General features: G+C 45.2%; 1 protein-coding gene across 2 annotated transcripts in view; it reads left to right on the top strand.

Moving 5' to 3' along the window:
• The window catches only part of LOC137424069 (single-stranded DNA-binding protein 2-like), a 219,290-nt gene that overhangs the window by 30,601 nt on the left and 167,519 nt on the right, over positions 1-21,170 (top strand). For both annotated transcript variants that reach the window (XM_068111539.2, XM_068111545.2), the window contains exon 4: positions 8,352-8,436. In XM_068111539.2, coding sequence (XP_067967640.2) covers positions 8,352-8,436 — 85 coding nt within the window. The remainder of the gene's footprint in view (positions 1-8,351; positions 8,437-21,170) is intronic.

Raw genomic sequence — 21,170 nt, 5'->3', positions numbered from 1 at the left:
CGCGACCCGGGACCTATTACGTCCCTTCCGGACAGCGCTAAATAGGGTTTCAGGACCAAATTCGCTGTTACCTAAGTACTAGCGCTGCCCTGGAAGCGAGGAAATAATCCCCGCATGAACCACGTGTGTTGGTGGTACGCCGAGCGGTTGCGTACACGTGATCCGCGCCATTATTAATTATTAGACCCCGATTCAAGCGGTTCTATTCGTACCATGCTTAGTCAATGGCGAAATCACAAAGACGATCGAATTGGGAAGAAAGGAAGAACAAATGGTTTAATTACTATCACACATATGTACAGTACAGGATGAAGAGACACAGAGCAGCCTATACAGTCATATTCTTAATACCCAGGACAAACGGGCCTGTCTCACACACACACTCACACGGGGATTGCTGATGAGCAGGATGATGTTCACCAGCGCATCCAGGGATGGCTCCTGTGCAGCTCTCTCCAGCCCCCGGCACGTCCCTTGGAGATGGAAGTCGGTGAAAGCGGGAGCTCGCCGCGTGTCGTCTGAATGGAGCGGGTTGTCATGGGGCAAATCGTAGGGAGCGGACTTTGGCGCGACTTGTGGTTATTCACTTGCGGCTATGGCCGCGTTCACTCGCGTGGCCGAAATGCGCTATATGCGTTACCGGCACGTCTGGTTGCGCCCGCGTACTTGTACGGTTCAACGCCTCTTCTTCTCTCTCTCTGCGCAAGTCCTTTCACCACTGGTACAAATCCTGTTCAATGCGCGTATCCTCTGCAAGTCCTTGGTACAAGCCCCCTCTTGCAAGTCCTTCAAGTCCTCTTATCACGCTGTAAGTCCTTGGTACAAGCTCCCTCCTTGCAAGTCCTTCTGAGGGCTTTGCGCAGCGGGTTATATAGGCATGCCCCGCAAACCTTTTCGAACTCACCAGACGCGCTTTACCACGCCCTCTCACACCATGCTGCTAGAGCTCTAATTGGCTGGTGGCTCTCACCGTCATCGCCTCTGCCGCTCCCGATCTCAACGCCGCCCCCAACCCCCTAGGCCTACCTCGTGTTACTCGACTAGTGGTCAGCCGAATGGGGCGCGGGCTGGATTATGCCCATAAAGGTAGAATTGGAGGGTGGATGCAAAATGAATGGAATGGCCTATTCTCTGGTCTTTACACAACGCAGGTACTAAGAGGGGAAATGGCCTATTCTTACACATACTAGGACATAACTATACTACAAATGGGCCGAGATGTTGCTCGTGTGACTAACTATGGGGGGAAAACCTTTAACCTTTAATGACTTCAATGTGCCAATCTCAAAACTGCAGCAATATATATATGTATATAATTCCCACGGGTGACCCCACATATATATATATATATATATATATATATATATATATATATATATATATATATATATATATATATATATATATATATATATATATATAAATATATATATATATAATATATATATATATATATATATAATATATATATATATATATATATATATATATATAATATATATATATATATATATATATATATATATAAATATATATATATATAATATATATATATATATATATATATATATATATATATATATATATATATATATATATATATATATATATATATATATATATATATATATATATATATATATATATACTAGTGGGGTCACCCGTGGGAATCCCACGGACATGGGCGTGTGTGACATTTGGACATCTTGATTTAGATGCTGCACATTAAATTTTACAAAATGTTTACTGGCAATTCATCAGATCCAGAAATGGTGTAATGAACACAATTTATTTATTTCACATAATATGTAACGCCTCACTCCTCTCCACCTGACACTCTCCTCTATCCACCCTCATGCCTTTCCAACCCCACTCCTCCTCACACCCCTCTCCAATACCTCCTCACACTCCTCTCCAATCCCTCACACCCCTCTCCAATCCCTCACACTCCTCTCCAATTCCTCACACTCCCCTATGAGGGGGATTGGAGGTGGCCCCTCCAATCGATCCTCACTCACCTCTCCAATCGCTCCTCACTCTCCTCTCCAATCGCTCCTCACTCTCCTCTGCAATCGCTCCTCACTCTTCGCTCCAATTGGCCCTCACTCTCCAACTCCTTGCTCCTCACTCTCCAACTCCTCACTCCTCACTCTCCAACCCCTAGCTCCTCACTCTCCAACCCCTAGCTCCTTGCTCTCCAACCCTTCGCTCCTCAATCTCCAACCCCTCACGCCTCACTCTTCAACCCCTCGCTCCTCACTCTCCAACTCCTCGCTCCTCACTGTCCAACCCCTCGCTCCTCACTCTCCAACTCCCCACTCCTCACTCTCCAACCCCTCGCCCTTCACTCTCCAACCCCTCGCTCCTCACTTTCCAACTCCTCGCTCCTCACTCTCCAACCCCTCGCTCCTCACTCTCCAACTCCTCGCTCTTCACTCTCCAACCCCTCGCTCCTCACTCTCCAACCCCTCGCCCCTCACTCTCCAACTCCTCGCTCCTCACTCTCCAATGCCTCGCTCCTCACTCTCCAACTCCTCGCTCCTCACTCTCCAACCCCTCACTCCTCTCCAATTGCTCGCTCCTCTCCAACCCCTGGCGCCTCACTCTCCAACCTCTAGCTCCTCACTCTCCAACCCCTAGCTCCTCACCCTCCAACTCCTCACTCTCCAACTCCTCGCTCCTCACTGTCCAACCCCTCGCTCCTCACTCTCCAACTCCCCACTCCTCACTCTCCAACCCCTCGCTCCTCACTTTCCAACTCCTCGCTCCTCACTCTCCAACCCCTCGCTCCTCACTCTCCAACTCCTCGCTCTTCACTCTCCAACCCCGAGCTCCGCACTCTCCAACCCCTAGCCCCTCACTCTCCAACTTCTCGCTCTCCAACCCTCGCTCTTCACTCTCCAACCCCTCACTCCTCTCCAACCCCTAGCCCCTCACTCTCCAACCCCTAGCTCCTCACTCCCCATCCCCTAGCTCCTCGCTCTTCATCCCCTAGCACCTCGCTCTCCAACCCCTAGCGCCTCGCTATCCAACCCCAAGCTCTTCGCTCTCCAACCCCTCGCCCCTCGATCTCCAACCCCTCTCCCCTCGCTCTCCAACCCCTAGCTCCTTGCTCTCCAACCCCTCGCTCCTCGCCCTCCAACCCCTACCTCCTCACTCTCCAACTCCTCGCTCCTCACTCTCCAACCCCTCGATCCTCACTCTCCAACCCCTCGCTCCTCACTTTCCAACTCCTCGCTCCTCACTCTCCAACTCCTCACTCTTCAACCCCTTGCTCCTCACTCTCCAACCCCTTGCGCCTCACCCTCCAACCCCTCACTCCTCTCCAATTTCTCGCTCCTCTCCAACCCCTAGCCTCTCACTCTCCAACCCCTAGCTCCTCACTCCCCAACCCCGAGCTGCTCACTCTCCAACCCCTTACTCCTCTCCAACCCCTCGCTCCTCTCCAACCCTCCTCATCGTTGTTGCAGCAGCAACCTGTGCGAGTCTGTGATCACGTTCGTCGAGGGTCTCGTTCTCCCCTCTCGTTATTTTTCTTGCTGCAGTCTTGTGGGGTCGCCTGTGGGAATCCCACGGGCATGGACGTGTGTGACATTTGGACATCTTGATTTAGATGCTGCACATTAAATTTTACAAAATGGTTACTGACAATTCATCAGATCCAGAAATGGTGTAATGAACACAATTTATTTATTTCACATAATATGTGACTCCTCACTCCTCTCCACCTGACACTCTCCTCTCTCTACCCTCACGCCTCTCCAATCCCACTCCTCACACTCCCCTCCAATACCTCCTCACACTCCTCTCCAATACTTCGTCACACTCCTCTCCAATCCCTCACACTCCTCTCCAATCCCTCACACTCCTCTCGAATACCTCACACTCCTCTCGAATCCCTCACACTCCTCTCAAATCCCTCACACTCCTCTCCAATCCCTCACACTCCTCTCCAAAATCCCTCACACTCCCCTCCAATTGCTCCTCACACTCCCCTCCAATCGCTCCTCACTCTCCTCTCCAATCGCTCCTCACTCTCCACTCCAATCGGCCCTCACTCTCCAACACCTAGCTCCGCGCTCTCCAACCCCTATCTCCTCGCTCTCCAACCGCTCGCTCCTTGCTCTAACCCCTCGCTCTCCAACCCCTTGCTCCTCGCTCTCCAACTCCTCGCTCCTCGCTCTCCAACCCCTCGCCCCTCACTCTCAAACCCCTCGCCCCTCACCTCCTCTCTCTCCAACTCCTCACTCCTCTCCCGTCTCATTCATTTTGGAAATGGAAGTTTCCACGCAACGCATGAATTGTCACGATCCTCAAGAGGAAGTGTCTCGTAATGATCAAATGACAAATGGCAAGTAAATTACATTATGAAAATTAAAGATTTCAAATAAACCTATTTAAAGTGTACGCACACATAACTAATTTTAAAAAAACGAAGAAATATCTCTCGGTAATTTCCTGAAACATATTTTAGTTTTTGCTTCCGGATAATAATGTTGAATGAAATAAGAACGAAGAAATATATGTCGTTTTGTGACGACTGTCATCAAAAGTAAAAGTAATATATCTTAACAGAAAAGAAAAAGCGAATTTTTAATATATGTCGACATTTTCCCCGTCTGTTATTTTAGGCGGTGTATTTTCGTGTATCATCGTGGCGCAATTTTTCGAAATATATCTCTGCATTTTCCCGTGTGTGCGTGAATGTTCTTAATTATTTCTGACACCGAGTCTAGAACCATCGATAAAAATTAAATCAGATGGTCAATTCGAGAAAAAATGGTGAGGGTGACTCAATGAATGGGCTTTATTTTACCGGCCTTTGAGAAATCATTTCGTTCTATAAACGGAAACTTTCATGGGATTCTCTTTCCGTTTTTTTTCAACCGAGTCTAAAACTATGTTAGCGACTGTTAAAAATGAAATGATATATCGAATTAGCGTTGAAATAAACCTGTGTGAGAGAGAAAGACAACACGGGCCTAACTAAACAGGCCTCAAAGCTATTCGAGTTAATAAAATGGTGGATATTTGTTTACATGAAGCCTCTCCAAGAATGGGTGGAGCTACTCTGTAAACGGAGTAAGCCACACCCCCCGGACAGACAGACAGACAGACAGAATCACCTTCGCCTATTATAATATATATATATATATATATATATATATATATATATATATATATACGTATATATATATATATATATATACGTATATATATATATATATATACTGTATACATATATATATATATATATATATATATATATATATATATATATATACATACATACATACATACATACATACATACATATATATATATATATATATATATATATATATATATATATATATATACATACATACATACATACATGCATACATACTGTCATGCGAATCCCTCCGGTTAATACCAGGGACCGCGGAAGACCGAACGGAATTAACGGAGGTGACGACCAAACACGGATTTTGCTATCAACCGCGGGAAGACGAAGGGAAGAGGAAGATGCGGCAAAAGCGCTTACCTTGAGCGAACCGACGGCAGCTCGGATCCTGCAGGGGAATTAACGAACTCGAGCAACCACAAGATTTAATTTACAAAAATAGATATTTATTCAACGGAACCCGAAACAATGAAGCGCGATGATAAATAAATACGGTCCTAAATTGGGATCCCACACACCTCACTTCAGAAACGAGACAGGGGCAAATGAATTATGAAAATAAATGTCTCGTCGTGTAATGGAAATGTGGTGCGTCCTTATCTGGTCGTCGTCTTGCCCACATGCGACTCCAAGCTCCGGCACGAAGAAACCCTTCGTCCACTTCGCCCACTTGCTCCGCCAGGCCCGAGCCAACGTCCCCACTTGCCCCAGCCTTGTCTGCTCCACGGCATGCCTCGCTCTAAACCCCTCGTCGGCTGCACATGAGGTCCATTCGCTCACAGCACCAAAAGCACCGAGGGTCGATCTCCAACACAAGGTCCACTGCGAACAGAGGGTGCTAGAGAGAGAACAGTGCCAAGAGGAGCAGAAGCCAAGAGAGAGGAATGTGACTGCACAATCAAAACCCATGGCAAAGAGAGAGAGCGAATGTCGTGCAGCGCCTTTTATCACTTGGCCTGTGACGTCAGTCTTGGCACGCTCCCCAATCAGCGTCTCGTAGCTTCCCGCCATTCTCCGAACCTTCCAGCGCCTTCCCTCCAATCAACGACCTCTTCCTCTGTTGCGTCTTCACGCCTGTCGCGCTGATTGGCTGGAGGTCCGCGCCTTCTGCGTCAACCAATCACACGTTCCTTGGGCATGGTTACAGCTCGTGTCACGCGATGTTGCTAGGCTAGCTGGTGGTGGTAGCTGGTGGCGGCCATCCGGCAGTGCCCCGATCTGGCTTCGTGCCTGTCTTCCAAAGTCGTTGTGGTAAGGGAGGGGAATTAATTAATGTGTGCACTAAAGGACCTATCTAAGTGTTTATAGGTGTGCGTTGCCATAAGGGACAAAGGAATGATTACCAGGTCTGACACACAAGGGGTGTTATCATATTCCCTACACTATTTAACACCCGAACATCCTGGTATTTTCACAGGTGTACTCTTATCCCGACAAACCGCCTAAAAACACAGAACTTATTACAGGGTAGATTCCCTATCGTGACAGTCGAATACCTACCTATACAGATCTACCTGACTCTAGATATTCCTCTACCCAAATTCATAACAATACATATATGTACATCGTTTTTGTGTGGCAGGCAACACATCCTTGTTAAAATTTACGTGGAAATAGCTGTTATGCAGCACTAATTTGTGTCAACCCAGCAAATTATATATATATATATATATATATATATATATATATATATATATATACATATATATATATATATTATATATATATATATATATATATATATATATATATAATCGTTAGATTAAATAAGACGCGGACGTAGCTTCAGGACGTCGATCTTTAATTGTCGACAAGCTTTCGACCAACAAAGGTCTTCTTCTGAGTCAGCCCCAAGTTCAACGGAAGTGCAGTTGACTTGGGGCTGACTCAGAAGAAGACCTTTGTTGGTCGAAAGCTTGTCGACATTAAAGATCGACGTCCTGAAGCTACGTCCGCGTCTTATTAATCTAACGATTATTTATTCAATACAAATGAGACGCCCTGCTCGTACTTTGGAGTTTCTACTATTTCTTACAGTTATATATATATATATATATATATATTATATATATATATATATATATATATATATATATGTATATATATATATATATATATATATATATCACACTTCTTTGTGATTTACTGTGGTGTCTTCCTTTTTGACCCTCCATTCCCTTTTTCTATCTCTTCTGCCTCTCTGTGCCAACCTTTTCATCCTCTGCTGCTGGGATGGCAGCTTCGTGTGTAAGGCTATTTTTAGAGCTGGTGGGATGTGGGTAGAGGGGGTGAGAGTGGACAGAAGAGGTGGGGTGTGACTTGGTGTTGTTCATAGCTCGTTGACTTTTCCCCAGCACAGTATGTACCAGTCCTACTCACCTAAATTGGCGTCTTCTGCATTGATAACAACAGTAAAGTTAATGTGAATTGACATGTCGCTAGCAAGTAGGAGCAGACCCAGTACAATATTGATGATGCAAATGTTTTTCCAATGTTGATATTCGCATGGAGTGCAATCTTTGTAGAGCTGATATCGCCAGCCTGTGTCCAAGCCCCTCTATGAGCCTTGACACTGTAAATTAATGCATTGCTATGAAAACCTGTGAAATGTTTGCTGGACAAGATAGGGAAACCTTGTATCACCTTGTCAGAATCAGATGCAATAGTTTTCTTTTGGAACATCTCCCAACTCTATGTAAAGTTATCACAGAAGAGGTATGTCACGAAGTGCCACGTGCTGCCTTCTTTTTCTCAACCTGAGAAAAAAACCTTCTTTCTTCTTTTTCTTTACCTTGCTAAAGTTGAGCACACCTGCACTTCATTGCTTTTTTCTGCCTTTGAAGACTCTTTCTTTACCTCTGCTCTGGATTAGGAATAAAATAAGGCCTCTTAAAATATTCTTGTATAACCAAATTTCTGTCAGGCTTTTTGACAATCTCAATACCAATCATGTCTCTCACCCGTGATTAGATGGCTCTTTTGTTCTTTGAGGTTGCATGATTTTTAGCTCATCTGGAACGAAGTTCAGGGGAGCTTATGCGATGGTGCGTCGTCAGTCCTTACTGTCTGTACCTGAGTCTTTTCTTTGTTTACATGTTTTTGTTTGCCATTTAGTGTTTACCATTTTACTGCAAAGACAAAATTTTCATTATGTGTATGACTCTCACTCTCACTCTCACTGCAGTGTCTTTTGGGACCTGTACTGCGCTTCACCAGAACGGAGAGAAACGTGTGACCATTCCAGCGAAGCCAAGGCTTTCCATGACTATGTGAGTCTTTCCTGCTTTTTTGCCATTTCATTAGTTTGATCAACAGAGGTAAAACAGCTCCTGGAAAGCCTGCCTTTACAAGCTAATATGATTAGATGTACAGGTAGTGGACAAAAATGGAATCACCAAAGTAAAGTCACTTAATAGGGCGTTGGGCCACCACGTGCGGCCAGCGCGGCCTGTAAGCGCCGTGGCATAGAGTCCACCAGTGTCTGGAATTTTGCAAAAGGGATGCGACACCATTCTTCCACGAGAAAGTCAATCAACTTACACCTGTTTGATGGAGGTGAAAAACGCTGTCTCAGGCATCGTTCCAGAAAATCCCAGAATATCGATTTGGTTCACATGTGGTGACTGAGGAGACCATGACATATGGATAGCATCAATGTCATGCTCATCAAACCATTGGGTGACCACACGTGCTTTGTGGATGGGGGCATTGGGGTGTCTCCTCTTGCAGCCATACTAGCCATAATTATAGGCACCTAGTCCTCTGCAGCATATTGATATATGACCCTAAGTATGCTCGGATGTTATTTGCTTCATTAACATATGTGCCATACCTGTGTGGAAGCTGTTGCTTGGTGTCCCTCATTTACCCAGGTGTTTCCATTTTTCTGTCCCTGTCCTGCACGTGGTCTTGTATTTCATTGTACATCACAGCATACATGTGAGGCTTGTACCAACACACCACATGTCTCACTCAAAAAACAGTAAATATTTTGTTGCTTCATGTTGCATACACCATGTTTCCCACCAAAATACAGGCAAAAATGGATGCTATCTAAAACAATGCATTTTGACACTTTTTTCTGTACAGATTTTCGAGACTCAAGAAAAAGTTTAATGAAAGAGGGTAGAAACATGACAGGCTAACAATATGGTCATGAAAGACTAGTAAACATGGAATGTATAGATTGAAATTGGTGAGTCAATGATTGCAGGACAGGGTTGGCTCGGGTTTGGAAAATATCACGGGAACAGATGGAGATGATGATCAGTGGTGGTGAGTTTGCCTTCTTGAAGGATTTTGGAGAAGACCATAATTTGGCGAATCCAATGAGATGATTCGATAAGCTAAAGAAAGGGGGAACAAAAGAGTGGAAGTGAGAATAAGGCTTGGGATTAAAGAGGTTAACTCGGCTTAGTGGATGAATGTGTGTTCTTGACTGAGCTTTTGTAGTCGCAGATACTCGAGAATGTAGAAGATGCAAGGCCAAATAAGTGGTGGGTGAAGATTTGTGGGGTGGGAGTGGGGGAGCTGATGAAGAGGGGGGGGGGGGGGGAGAGCGGATTGAGGGAGTGGAGGTGGCAACTGGCCTATTTTCAAAGCAAAGGTTTTCTGTCCTTTGCCCTGGCCTCCTGATGAGTGTTGATGATACCTTTGTCCCTGCATTTTGCTTTATCATGCACAGTACCAATTGCTTTTTTGTGTGTGTGTTTGTGTGTGTGTGTGTGTGTGTGTGTAGAGAGAGAGAGAGAGAGAGAGAGAGAGAGAGAGAGAGAGAGAGAGAGAGAGAAAGAGAAAGAGAAAGAGAAAGAGAAAGAGAGAAGAAGAAAAAAAAACCCCCAAAAAACCCCCAGAGGGCAGGACAATCTCAACAGCTTGATGTAATCAGGCTCCTCGAAGACTCCAGGTCTATATGGAAATAAATCACAATATTCTGACTTCAGGTGAGATTTGCATTGGTTGTAATTAAACAGTAGTGATCATTCTATCTATAAATGGCTTATACCTGTTTCTTCAAATACAGTATGCTTTTCCCTTTAAAAACTCTCCAAATTTAACTCATCCCCTATTACTCCAAAGGTTGCATTCAGCTCACGCCCACATTGCACTGCGAGCTACCCAGCACTTCCTCCTGAGGAGCACCACCACAAATTACTGGGAGACCAGAAACTCTTGCCCAGCAGATCTTCTAGGTCCTGGAAAGATGGGAGGGAGGGTGGGTTTGACAGGCAAGTTACTCATAGATAAAATGATCACGAATGATCATTACAATCTACATTCATAACGTGTCACAATTGGTTTATTGGAAGAGACCTGTCACGTCTCTTCCAATAAGCCAGAATGACACTATATGACAAAGGGAGGAGGAGTGAGTAACTTCCTGTTTGTTTATATATGCCACAACTGTACAATTGTCTGTCTTGATCAGTATAGAGCCAGCCATGCAGCCCTCAGCTCCAACATCTTGATGTGAGCTCAAGAATCTAGGGTGGACCACTTGCTGGATAAAAGATTGCCTTGACAGTGTACCCAGCCCTCCTTGGAGGCATCCATTGTCACAACGACTGAAGGAAGACATGGCTTGTGACTGCCCTACCATCTGAAGAGCTGCTTCAGCTCCTGCAGGATTGGGACAGATAGGTTCAGAGGATTCCCCTGAAGGGAGTAGTAATGTAAAAGGTCAGTCTGTACCAGCTGCATGTGGAGCCTGCAAACCAGTATCAGATCCATTATACTGGCAAGGAGGCCGAGGAACTCAAGCCAGAGCTTTTTTGCCCTGGAACTCGAACTTGAGCCAGAGAACTTTTGCCAGGGGCCACCTGCAGAGAGGTTAGTCATGGTGACCTCGATTGGATCTTCTCTATCCTAAGGGCGGATGGGCATGCCACACCTAAGAAAGAGGGGATTTGGGAAGAAGTCAAATTTGACTTTGAAATGACATAGAAGCTGAGATTCAGCTAACATGATGGTCGTGTGCAAATGGGCTCAGAGGAGTTGCTCTGACCTTGCCACTAGCAGCCAGTCATCAAGCTAGCAAAAAATCCTGATGCCTTGTTGACAGGTTGTCGCTGCTACCACATGCACCAGTCCAGTGAAGACTTGTGGGGTAGGGTGTGTGGGTTGCGCCGATCCTGCCCCCTCATCTTAGCATCTGGAAATGCCAAAACTGAGGAGAACCTCCATCTTTCCTCCTCCACTTTGAGTGGCTTGGAGAAGAAAGGAAGGGTCAGTTCTGACCTGCTGTGATGCTCTATGCCAAGGGTCCTCAAAAGGCGGACCACGGTCCACATCAGGACCACAGGCGTCATCAGTCTGGGCCGAAGGCATCATCAGTCCGGACTGCAGGCATCATCAGTCCGAACTGCAGTCATCATCAGTCCGGACCGCAGGCATCATCAGTCCAGACCGCAGAGCTGATCCTAATCCCCCGTCAATTGATTGATCACATAGTGCTTATTTAGCTGCTAAATTATTCCTACATTAATTTCCCTGGAATGTTTTTCTATTCTATTGTTAATGAGGCTTGATGGTGTGTGTTTCTTATGTATATGTATATATATATATATATATATATATATATATATATATATATATATATATATATATATATATATATATATACATACATGTATATATACTATATATATATATATATATGGTTGGGTCATAGTCCTGTTGGAACCTAAATCTTCACCTCTGTCTAAGGTATTTTGCACACTGAAGCAGGTTCTCCTCAAGGATTTGCCTTTTATTTGGCTCCATTCATTGTTCCCTCTATCCTTTCACGTCTTATAGTCCCTGCCATTGAAAAGCATCCCCATAGCATGATGCTGCCACCACGATGCTTCCTGGTAGCGATGGTGTTGGATGGGTGATGAACTGTGCTCAGTTTCCGCCTGACATTTTATTTTATTTTTTTTTATTTTTTTTATTTTTATTTTTTTTTGTATACAAGATCGAGGCTCGTGAAAGAGCGAACATTAATCACACAGAAAGACAAACAGACACACAAAACAAGTAACATCGGGAGCGGTAGACAAGATGGGGAGAGAGGGGGAAGGACACAAACACAACATTTGAGAGCAGGGACCGAGAGACATGGAGACATCGAGAGAACTGTGGGAGGGAGAGGGCTTTGGGGGGAAGGCATGGGAAGGGGGGGGGGTGGGAGAGGTATAAAACATATGGACACTGCCAAGACTTCCAGGAAAGAAGTTGGAATTTCAAACAAGGTGGATCTGGGGTGAATTAGTGGGGGTAGAAAAGATCAAGGTTTTGGATGGGGGAAGATAAGAGATGGTGGTGAACAGCTGTTTTGAAGACCTGGAGGGAGGAGTGTGATTGAAGTGAGTGTGGGAGTTTGTTCCAGAGGCGGGAGAAAAGAGGAATGAAAGAGTGAAGGTGAGCAGAGAGCCGAGATTTCGGCAGTTTAACCATCAGAGGGTGGCTGGCAGATCTTGTGCGACCTGTAGGAATATTTGGGGGACAGAGCACAGAGAGAGCTGGGGGAGCAAGGCCGGAGAGGAGTCGGTAGAAGACAGAAAGACCACCTACCTGCCTGCGGTGAGTGAGTGAAAGGCCCTCAGAGATAGCTTCATCGCGGGAGATTCCAATGATTCTGAAAGCTTTGGATTCAACAGCGTGAAGCCGAGCCAGGTGTGAGGCAGGAGCACCAGCCCATAGGGGAGAACAGTATTCCATTGAGCTGCGGATGAAAGCCTTGTATGTGGTGAGGAGCTCAGGTGTGCCTAGGAAGGACTTCGCACGACGGAGGATGCCCAGTCGGCGACTGGCTTTGGAGGCCAGCTTGGAAATGTGGTTTTCCCAAGAAAGATCATGGCAGATGGTGAGACCCAAAAGCTTGAGCGACAGAACTTCTTGGAGAGGATTGTTGAGAAAGTAGATGGGAGGGTTGTCCAGTCGATCTTTTCGGAGAGACATAGTAAGAGTGTGAGATTTGTCAGGATTGAAAGACATGTTCCACATGTTTGACCAGTCTGTGATTTTGTCCAGGTCTTCAGAGAGTGAGGAGGCTGCAGACTGCCGATCTGAGGGAAGAGGATTGGAGCGGCAGAGAGTGGAGTCATCAGCAAAGAGATACAGAGGATTTTCCAGAGAGTCGGAGAGATCATTGATAAAGACCAGAAAAAGCACAGGGCCCAGCACACTGCCTTGGGGAACTCCAGCCTGAACGGGAAGGGGAGATGAGAGAAATCCATTCAGGGCCACACGTTGACTACGACCAGAGAGGAAGTCCGCAAGCCATGCATGGAGATTTCCATGGATACCATAGGAGGAGAGTTTGGTGAGCAGAGCTGGGTGCCAGACCGTATCGAAGGCACGTGATATGTCAAGGGAGACAGCTCTGATTTCCTGTTTGGCATTGAGGACCTCCATCCATTGTTGAGACAGCAGAAGCAGCATGTCCAGAGTAGAGTGACCTGGTCTGAAACCAAATTGATGATCAGAGATCAAGCCATTGGAGAAGAGGAAAGATTTCATATCCGAAGCAATGATGGATTCCATGACTTTGCTGATAATTGGGAGCAGGCTGATTGGTCTGTAGTTGCAAGGATCTGTTTTTGCACCTTTTTTGTGTAAAGCGGTAATGTTTGCTGATTTCCAGGATGCTGGCAGATGACCTTGAGAAAAAGATAGGGTGAAAAGAACAGAGAGAGGGTGAGATAGAGTGGCAGAGCAGGATTTTAGGACCCGTGGGCTGATGCCATCTGGTCCAGTTGCAGAATCAGAGTCGAGGTTTGACAAAAACTCCTCCACCTTGTCAGGAGAGAAGGTCACAGAGTCCAGGAGCAGTTTGGTTCGACTGGGAAAGGTGGGAACAGAGAGAGATGGGTTTGGGACTAAGGATTTTGAGGCAAACACAGAGTTGAGGCATTCGGCTTTGTCACGTGCGATGTCAACTGTGTGGCCATTTGAGGTAAGGGAGGGGATGGAGGGGGAACAAACACCAGAAACGGATTTGACCAGATGCCACCAGGATTTGGAGGAAGGAGACAGGTTTGAGAGTTCATTCTTGAGTGAGGAGAGATAGTGCTTCCTGGCACTCCTGAGGGTAGACACACACTTGTTCCGAGCTTGGTGGAAGGAACTGAGATTTCCTTCAGTTGGATTAGCCTTCCAAGAGGCAAAGGCAAGTTGTTTCAGGGCAACTGCCTCACCACAAGATTCAGTGTACCATGGACGGGAGGAAGGGTAAGACAACTGAAGGCGAGATGGGATAAATCTGTGCATGAGAGAGATCAGTTTGCTTTGGAAGAATTCCCAGGAAGAATTGATGTCAGAGGCAGTGGAGATGGGAGACCAATCCAGATGATTGATGGCTGCTTGAAGACCGTCCCAGTCGGCCTGAGTGAAATGCCAGACTCGTCGACGCTGAGGAGGCTCTCTGAGAATGGCCAGAGAGATGTCCACTTTGACAAGCACATGATCAGAAGAACCGATTGGAGCAGAAGAAGAGCAGCAGACATTAGCAGGGAAGTTAGTCATAACCAAGTCTAGAAGAGAAGATACTCCATTGGCTGAGATCCGGGTCGGGAAATTGACAGATTGTGTCAATCCCAGTGAGTCACATTGCGCTTTGCATTCAGGCCAAAGTGTTCAATTTCCGTCTCATCAGACAACAGAATCTTTTGCCTCAAGCTCTAAGTCTTTCACGTGCCTTTTTTCAAACTCCAGGCTTGCTGTCATGTGCCTTTTTCTCAGGAGTGGCTTTCGTCTGGCAACTCTCTCCCATAAAGCCTGGATTTGTGGTGTTGCAAAGACTGTTGTCCTTCCGTCAGGTTCACTCATCTCAGCCAAATAATTATGTTGTTCTGTCAGAGTGGTCTTTGGCTTCTTGATCACGTCCCTGTCCAAGGTCCTTCTTGCCCAGTTTCTGAATTTCGTCAGATGGCCAGATCGAGGAAGAGTCTGAGTTTTTCTATGTTCTTTCCATTTCCTAATGATGGAGCTCACTGTGCTCTTGGGAACTTTAAACCCTCTAGAAACTGTTTTATACCCTTCCCCAGATCTATGCCTCCTCACAATTCTATCTTGGAGTTATACGGACAGTTCCTTGGATTTAATGGTTGAGTTTCTGCTCTAACATGCCACATCAACTGTCAGACCTTATATGGAAAGTGTGTTTCTTTCTAAATCATGTCCAATCCACTAAATTGGCCACTGGTGGACTCCAATCAAGTTGTAGAGATTTCTCAAGGACGATGAAAGCAACTGGGATGCACCTGAGCTCAATTTACAATTTCATAGCGAAGGGGATGAACACTTATTGACTCAAGACATTTAAACTTTTCATTTTTAATTAATTTATAAGAATTTATTAGAAAAAACTTGCACTTTGACATTATGGGGTATTATCATGTGTAGATCAGTGACAAAAACATCTCAATTTAATCCTTTTTAAATTCAGACTGCAACACAACAAAATATGAAAAAGGCAAAGGGTGTGAATACTTTCTGAAGGCATTATACATACACACCATCAAGCCTCGTTAAACCCATTTTAATCACCTCCTGCATAAATCTGTTCCCATGTTTATCATTTATCAAGTTGGTCTGAATGGATAAACAGCAGAGGCCATTAATACATATGGATAAACTTTTATGCAAGAGCATTTAAAGGACTGGTGTCCAGAGAATGTATAGCTTTTGCTTGTTTCAAATGTCTTTAGTTTTGTGGCCCTTGAGGTGCTGAGGAATTTTGGTTCTCACCCTTGCTCAAAAATATTTGGGGACCCCTGCTCCACGCAGGTGGTTTTTCACCTTTTTCTCAACACAAACCGGCAATGGTCAGTGATAAATGACCGTGGACTGCCAATTGGGAATCACGTAATTAATGGTCTTTACTGTCTCTGCTTCAGCACATCATAAATCTCTAATAACTTAACAGTAATATTTTGGTTTATTAGCATTGCTTAATTTAGCTGCCTCTGATATCACACACCTTCGAGTACACATGAAATGCCTGATGGAATGACTTGAAAACTCGCCGTTGTACTCATTTTCGGTAAAAAGAAAAAAAATCCCACCATTTGCACTGCCACACCATGTGCCGTCATGGCGCCAATGGACAGATCAAACCTTGGGCTTGGTGGGAGGCTCGGAGCGGGTTCTTCACTTGTGTGTAAAAATAAATAAATAAATAAATATATATATACATACATATACTGTGCAAGGAAAGTGCAACGAGAAACACTCACCCCATATTCACGAACATACACAGTATGAATGGGAACTGTTCCAGATTGCTACGCAAGTTATGCTACTAGTGAATATTCATGAACAATCAATTCTCGGAGTTCCTGAACAAATTCAAATACTACAATTTAATTAGTACATTAAACATGTTTTGTTTGGGAGTAAATGAAAAAAAGGATTGTTAAGTAAGTGATGTCACTTTGAGTTGACAAAGCTATAGGTTCCATCTCGATCACGTCAAAATTAATAATGAAGAGACAAATAAAATATATATTACAATCAAAACAAAGTTTCACTTCTCCCCTGCCACTCCCAGCATGTAGTCAATGTAGCTCAAAGAGAGTGGTCAGCAGATGCTCAGTGTACCTGAGAGCAACTAAAATCCCAAAGCTTCAGGCTCCTTAAGTTGGCCCCGGACCCCACACCTTGATGGCTTCGCGCTCGCAGCATCTCGGCAGGTGTGCACCCTTTTCCCTTCATTTCTGGAAACCCCCTTTCAAAAAATCCTGGATTCGCCCCTAGAGTAGATGATACATATAGCAATTTGCTCCATTATGTATATAGATTTGTTGGGCGGCAACAGTGGGTGAGTGTTAGTAAAAAAAATAAAAAAATTCTGGCATTGCTTCAGAGCTTTCCTTCTGTGGACGAGCAGTTAATAATCTGTGCTCTATGCCAAACGTTCCAATTCTGGGGAGATGCGGGGAATGGCAAAAAACTTGTCGTAGTCTTCCAGTATGAAGTGAAAAGCATGTTTTATACTGAGAGTTTAATATATGAGCGGATGTACAGTGTGAAGCGAGTCATAGTTCTGTTTGTAACGTGCACAAAGTCACATTCCCCAGACGTCCCGATTGACTGAAGGCCCTGGTGGCTCTTGACACATGACCGGACGAGAAATTCAGCTTCTGGTGTCTGTCGTGCCACTTAAGGGAGATAATGATGTAACAAGGCTGCTGCCACCTCCCCGGCCTGTACCGACCTACTGAGTTTCTCTGCCACTGCTCCCCAGAAGAGAGAGCTCTGCCTCACCAGGTGGAGCCCCAAAAGCTTCCACAGCCTTGCTGTTGTGCTTGCTGGTCATAGTGGAAGGCTACTGAGAGATAAGCTGGGGAACCAACCCCTCCTGTGATGCCCACTGCAGAAATTGCATAAACATCTTAAAGAGGGGGGTCTATGCCGTGGGAAGACACCATCATTCCAACTTGCATAATTTTCCTCTTTTTCTGGATGGGTCCAGTCCAGCCTGGAGACCTGACAGCCACTCACTGGTTAGATGCCATCAAGGGTTGTGCATGATGATCTCAAAGGAGAGGTGCATTTAGGTTTAGCGTTGGCATTCATCTTCTTTGTATGCTTTCTCTTAACCTTGCCAGCCGAGGGAGACTGCAGGGGTGGGAAAAGGAAGAATCAGACTCAAAGAGAGAGATCTCCTCTGGAGCTGGGGTTAAACCTCTCTTCAGAGCAAACCTAGGGTCGGGGAACAATCTAGAATGGGCCTGCACCTGCCCAGCAAGTGGTTCAGCCTTTCCTTTTCACAACATGACCGTGGAAGACATGGGCCCAGCATGCAAATGGAACCACCTGCTGCACATAGGGTGAGGTTCAGTCTCTTCAGATGACACTTCTGAAGAAGATATGGGTCACCTTTGGAAGCCGGGGTAAAACACAAGGAAGTCAGGGACGTCATCCCTGTCGGGTTTTGATACTGTGTAGGTGGTGGGGACAGCACCACCTGTTCATGGTAAGAGGGTGAGAACACTACTGTCTGTTGAAGGGAAAATGGTGGGGACACCACTGCCTGTAGGTTAGGGGGTGGGGGGGGGGGGGGAGGGAGGGAACTGTGCTCGGTCCTGCTGTTGAGATTGGAGGGAATACCCCCGACAGCCGGTCTGAAGTAGACTGTGATGGTGGGGGCACCACCCCCTTGCTGCTTGGTGCCAAGGCAAGGAACCGCCCCAAACAGATCCTCAAGGGGGAACTGAGTGGCTTGGTTAGGATTCATGGTTACCTTATCAGCGTTGGTAAATGTCGACGAGTGAGGACAATTAAGTTGTATTCACAACCTTGTAAAACTGTAAGGAAACAAGACCAAAAGTCTAACAGCAGCGTAGCTGGGCTTGTAAAATATTATAAACCACAAACACATATTATTAGCTTTTCAAACAGTTGCTAATGCTGCTTATAACATTAAACAAAAACATTTGGAGGAATCCCGACATCCGTGAGGTAAGTTTTACTTCCAGAACTGAGTGAAGATCTGCAATCTAGATTATACCCCACAAGGGTTGGAGGTGTGCTCATTTACCAAGCAGCTAGCTAGCGCTTGCCAAGCCAGCTGTTCCTTAACGGTTTTGAATGCAGTGCTTGCTCAAATGCTTTTACCACTTGGCGATCTCTCCACAAGAAACTTGGAAAATGAACACACCCAATGTTCTTGAGACCCGACTACAGATCGACTGTAGTCTATATACCCCAAAGAGGAATGACCCGTCCTGCAGCTCCCGCAATGAGCGAGTGTAGGCCTACTAGTGAATTACAATGTCAGTCGGTGGAGTTAGCCGTCGTAATGACATCATAAACGTAATGACGTAACAGACACAAAACTGCTGCTACTTTAATATGTCGAAGATGATATATTTTAACTTCCAGTACGTTTGCAGTTACTACGAAAGGATTAGTGTTACGATTAGATTTACTCCAATATTAACGTTACGTGATCATTATTTCAAAAATGATATTACCATTAAAAAACCGAGGTTAATTCCTTACTTTTATTCTCCGTTAATACTGCGGTTATTAATATTAGTGCCGAACTCCGCTCATCATCGATTCATGAACCATACACCACTTCAATCCATTAACTTTGTATTCATGATATTGGGATAAAAGTATTATGGTTATATTTACTATATTATTATTATTACGAAAACGATACGACTGAAACGATACACTACTGTATTATTGTATTAAGAAACCTGAGCTTAATTTGTCCGAAGCGGTCCGAAGATGAGGCATGCGGCCTAAGGCCTATACGTACCGTATTGATGGAAGAGCCGTAATGTCTATGCTTTCGATATTTAATGGTCATTTTAACAATCGATTGGTTAAAATGCCCGAATTTTAATTAAATTAAATTTTAATTAAAATTTTAATTAATTTTCATTGAACAATTGGAATTTTAACAATCAGTTAAAAAAATTTATCAAAAACTCTCTTCCTCACTCTCCTTGCACTGCCCTCTCTCCACCCCACCCCCAGGAGTACCTCTGGCTACGGCTTCCTCGCCGCTCCCACCTTTTGTTCATATGTGTTCTGTACCGTCCTCCAAACAGTGATGACTCCATTTACATCTCCCTGTCTGACAACATGGACCAACTTCTATCCACTCATCCCAACTCTCTCTTCCTCATATGTGGCGACTTCAACTGTCATCATGCCAGTTTGCTGGGTGTGGGTACCTCTCACACCAGCCACGGCATCTCAGCAAAGGACTTCTGCGACTCATTGGGACTGACACAATCTGTCAATCTCCCGACCTGGATCTCAGTCAATGGAGTATCTTCTCTTCTGGACTTGGTTATGACAAACTTCCCTGCAAATGTCTGCTGCTCTTCTTCTGCTCCAATCGGTTCTTCTGATAATTTGCTTGTTAAAGTGGACATCTCTCTGGCCATTCTCAGTGAGCCTCCTCAGCGCCGACGAGTCTGGCATTTCACTCAGGCTGACTGGCACGGTCTTCAAGCAGCCATCAATCATCTGGACTGGTCTGCCATCTCTACTGCCTCTGACATCAACTCTTCCTGGGATTTCTTCCAAAGTAAACTGCTCTCACTCATGCACAGATTTATCCCATCTCTTCTTCAGTTGTCATACCCTTCCTCCCGTCCATGGTACACTGAAGCTTGTGGTTAGGCAGTTGCCATGAAACAACTTGCCTTCACCTCATGGAAGGCTAATCCAACTGAAGGTAATCTATTCTTTCACAAAGCTTGGAACAAGTGTGTGTCTACCCTCAGGAGAGCCAAGAAACAATATCTCTCTACTCTCGAGACTGAACTCTCAAACCTGTCTCCCTCCTTCAAATCCTGGTGGCATCTTGTCAAATCTGTTTCTGGTGTTTGTTCCCCTCCATCCCCTCCCTTATCTCAAATGGCTACACAGCTGACACCGCACGTGAAAAAGCCGAATGCCTCAACTCTGTGTTTGGCTCAAAATATTGTGTCCCAAACCCATCTCTCTCTGTACCCACCTTACCCAGTAGAATCCAGCTGTTCCTGGACTGTGTGTCCTTCTCTCCTGACAAGGTGGGGAAGTTTTTGTCAAACCTCGACTCTGATTCTGCAACTGGACCAGACGGCATCAGACCACGGGTCCTAAAATCCGACTCTGCCACTCTATCTCACCCTCTCTCTGTTCTCTTCACCTTCTCTTTTGCTCAAGGTCATCTGCCATCGTCTTGGAAATCAGACAACATTACCGCTTTACACAAAAAGGTGCAAAAACAGATCCTTGCAACTACAGACCAATCAGCCTGCTCCCAATTAATCAGCAAGGTCATGGAATCAATTATCGCTTCTGACATCAAACCCTTTCTCTTCTCCAATGGCTTGATCTCGGATCATCAATTTGGATTCAGACCAGGGTAGTCTACTCTAGACATGCTGCTTCTGCTGTCTCAACAATGGAAGGAGGTCCTCAATGCCAAACAGGAAATCAGAGCTGTCTCCCTTGACATATCACTTGCCTTCGATATGGTCTGGCACCCCGCTCTGCTCACCAAACT

This window comes from Myxine glutinosa, chromosome 1 (genome assembly GCF_964187855.1).
Source record: "Myxine glutinosa chromosome 1, kmMyxGlut1.1, whole genome shotgun sequence".
NCBI lineage: Eukaryota > Metazoa > Chordata > Myxini > Myxiniformes > Myxinidae > Myxine > Myxine glutinosa.
This window is presented reverse-complemented; position numbering and strand designations above follow the sequence as displayed.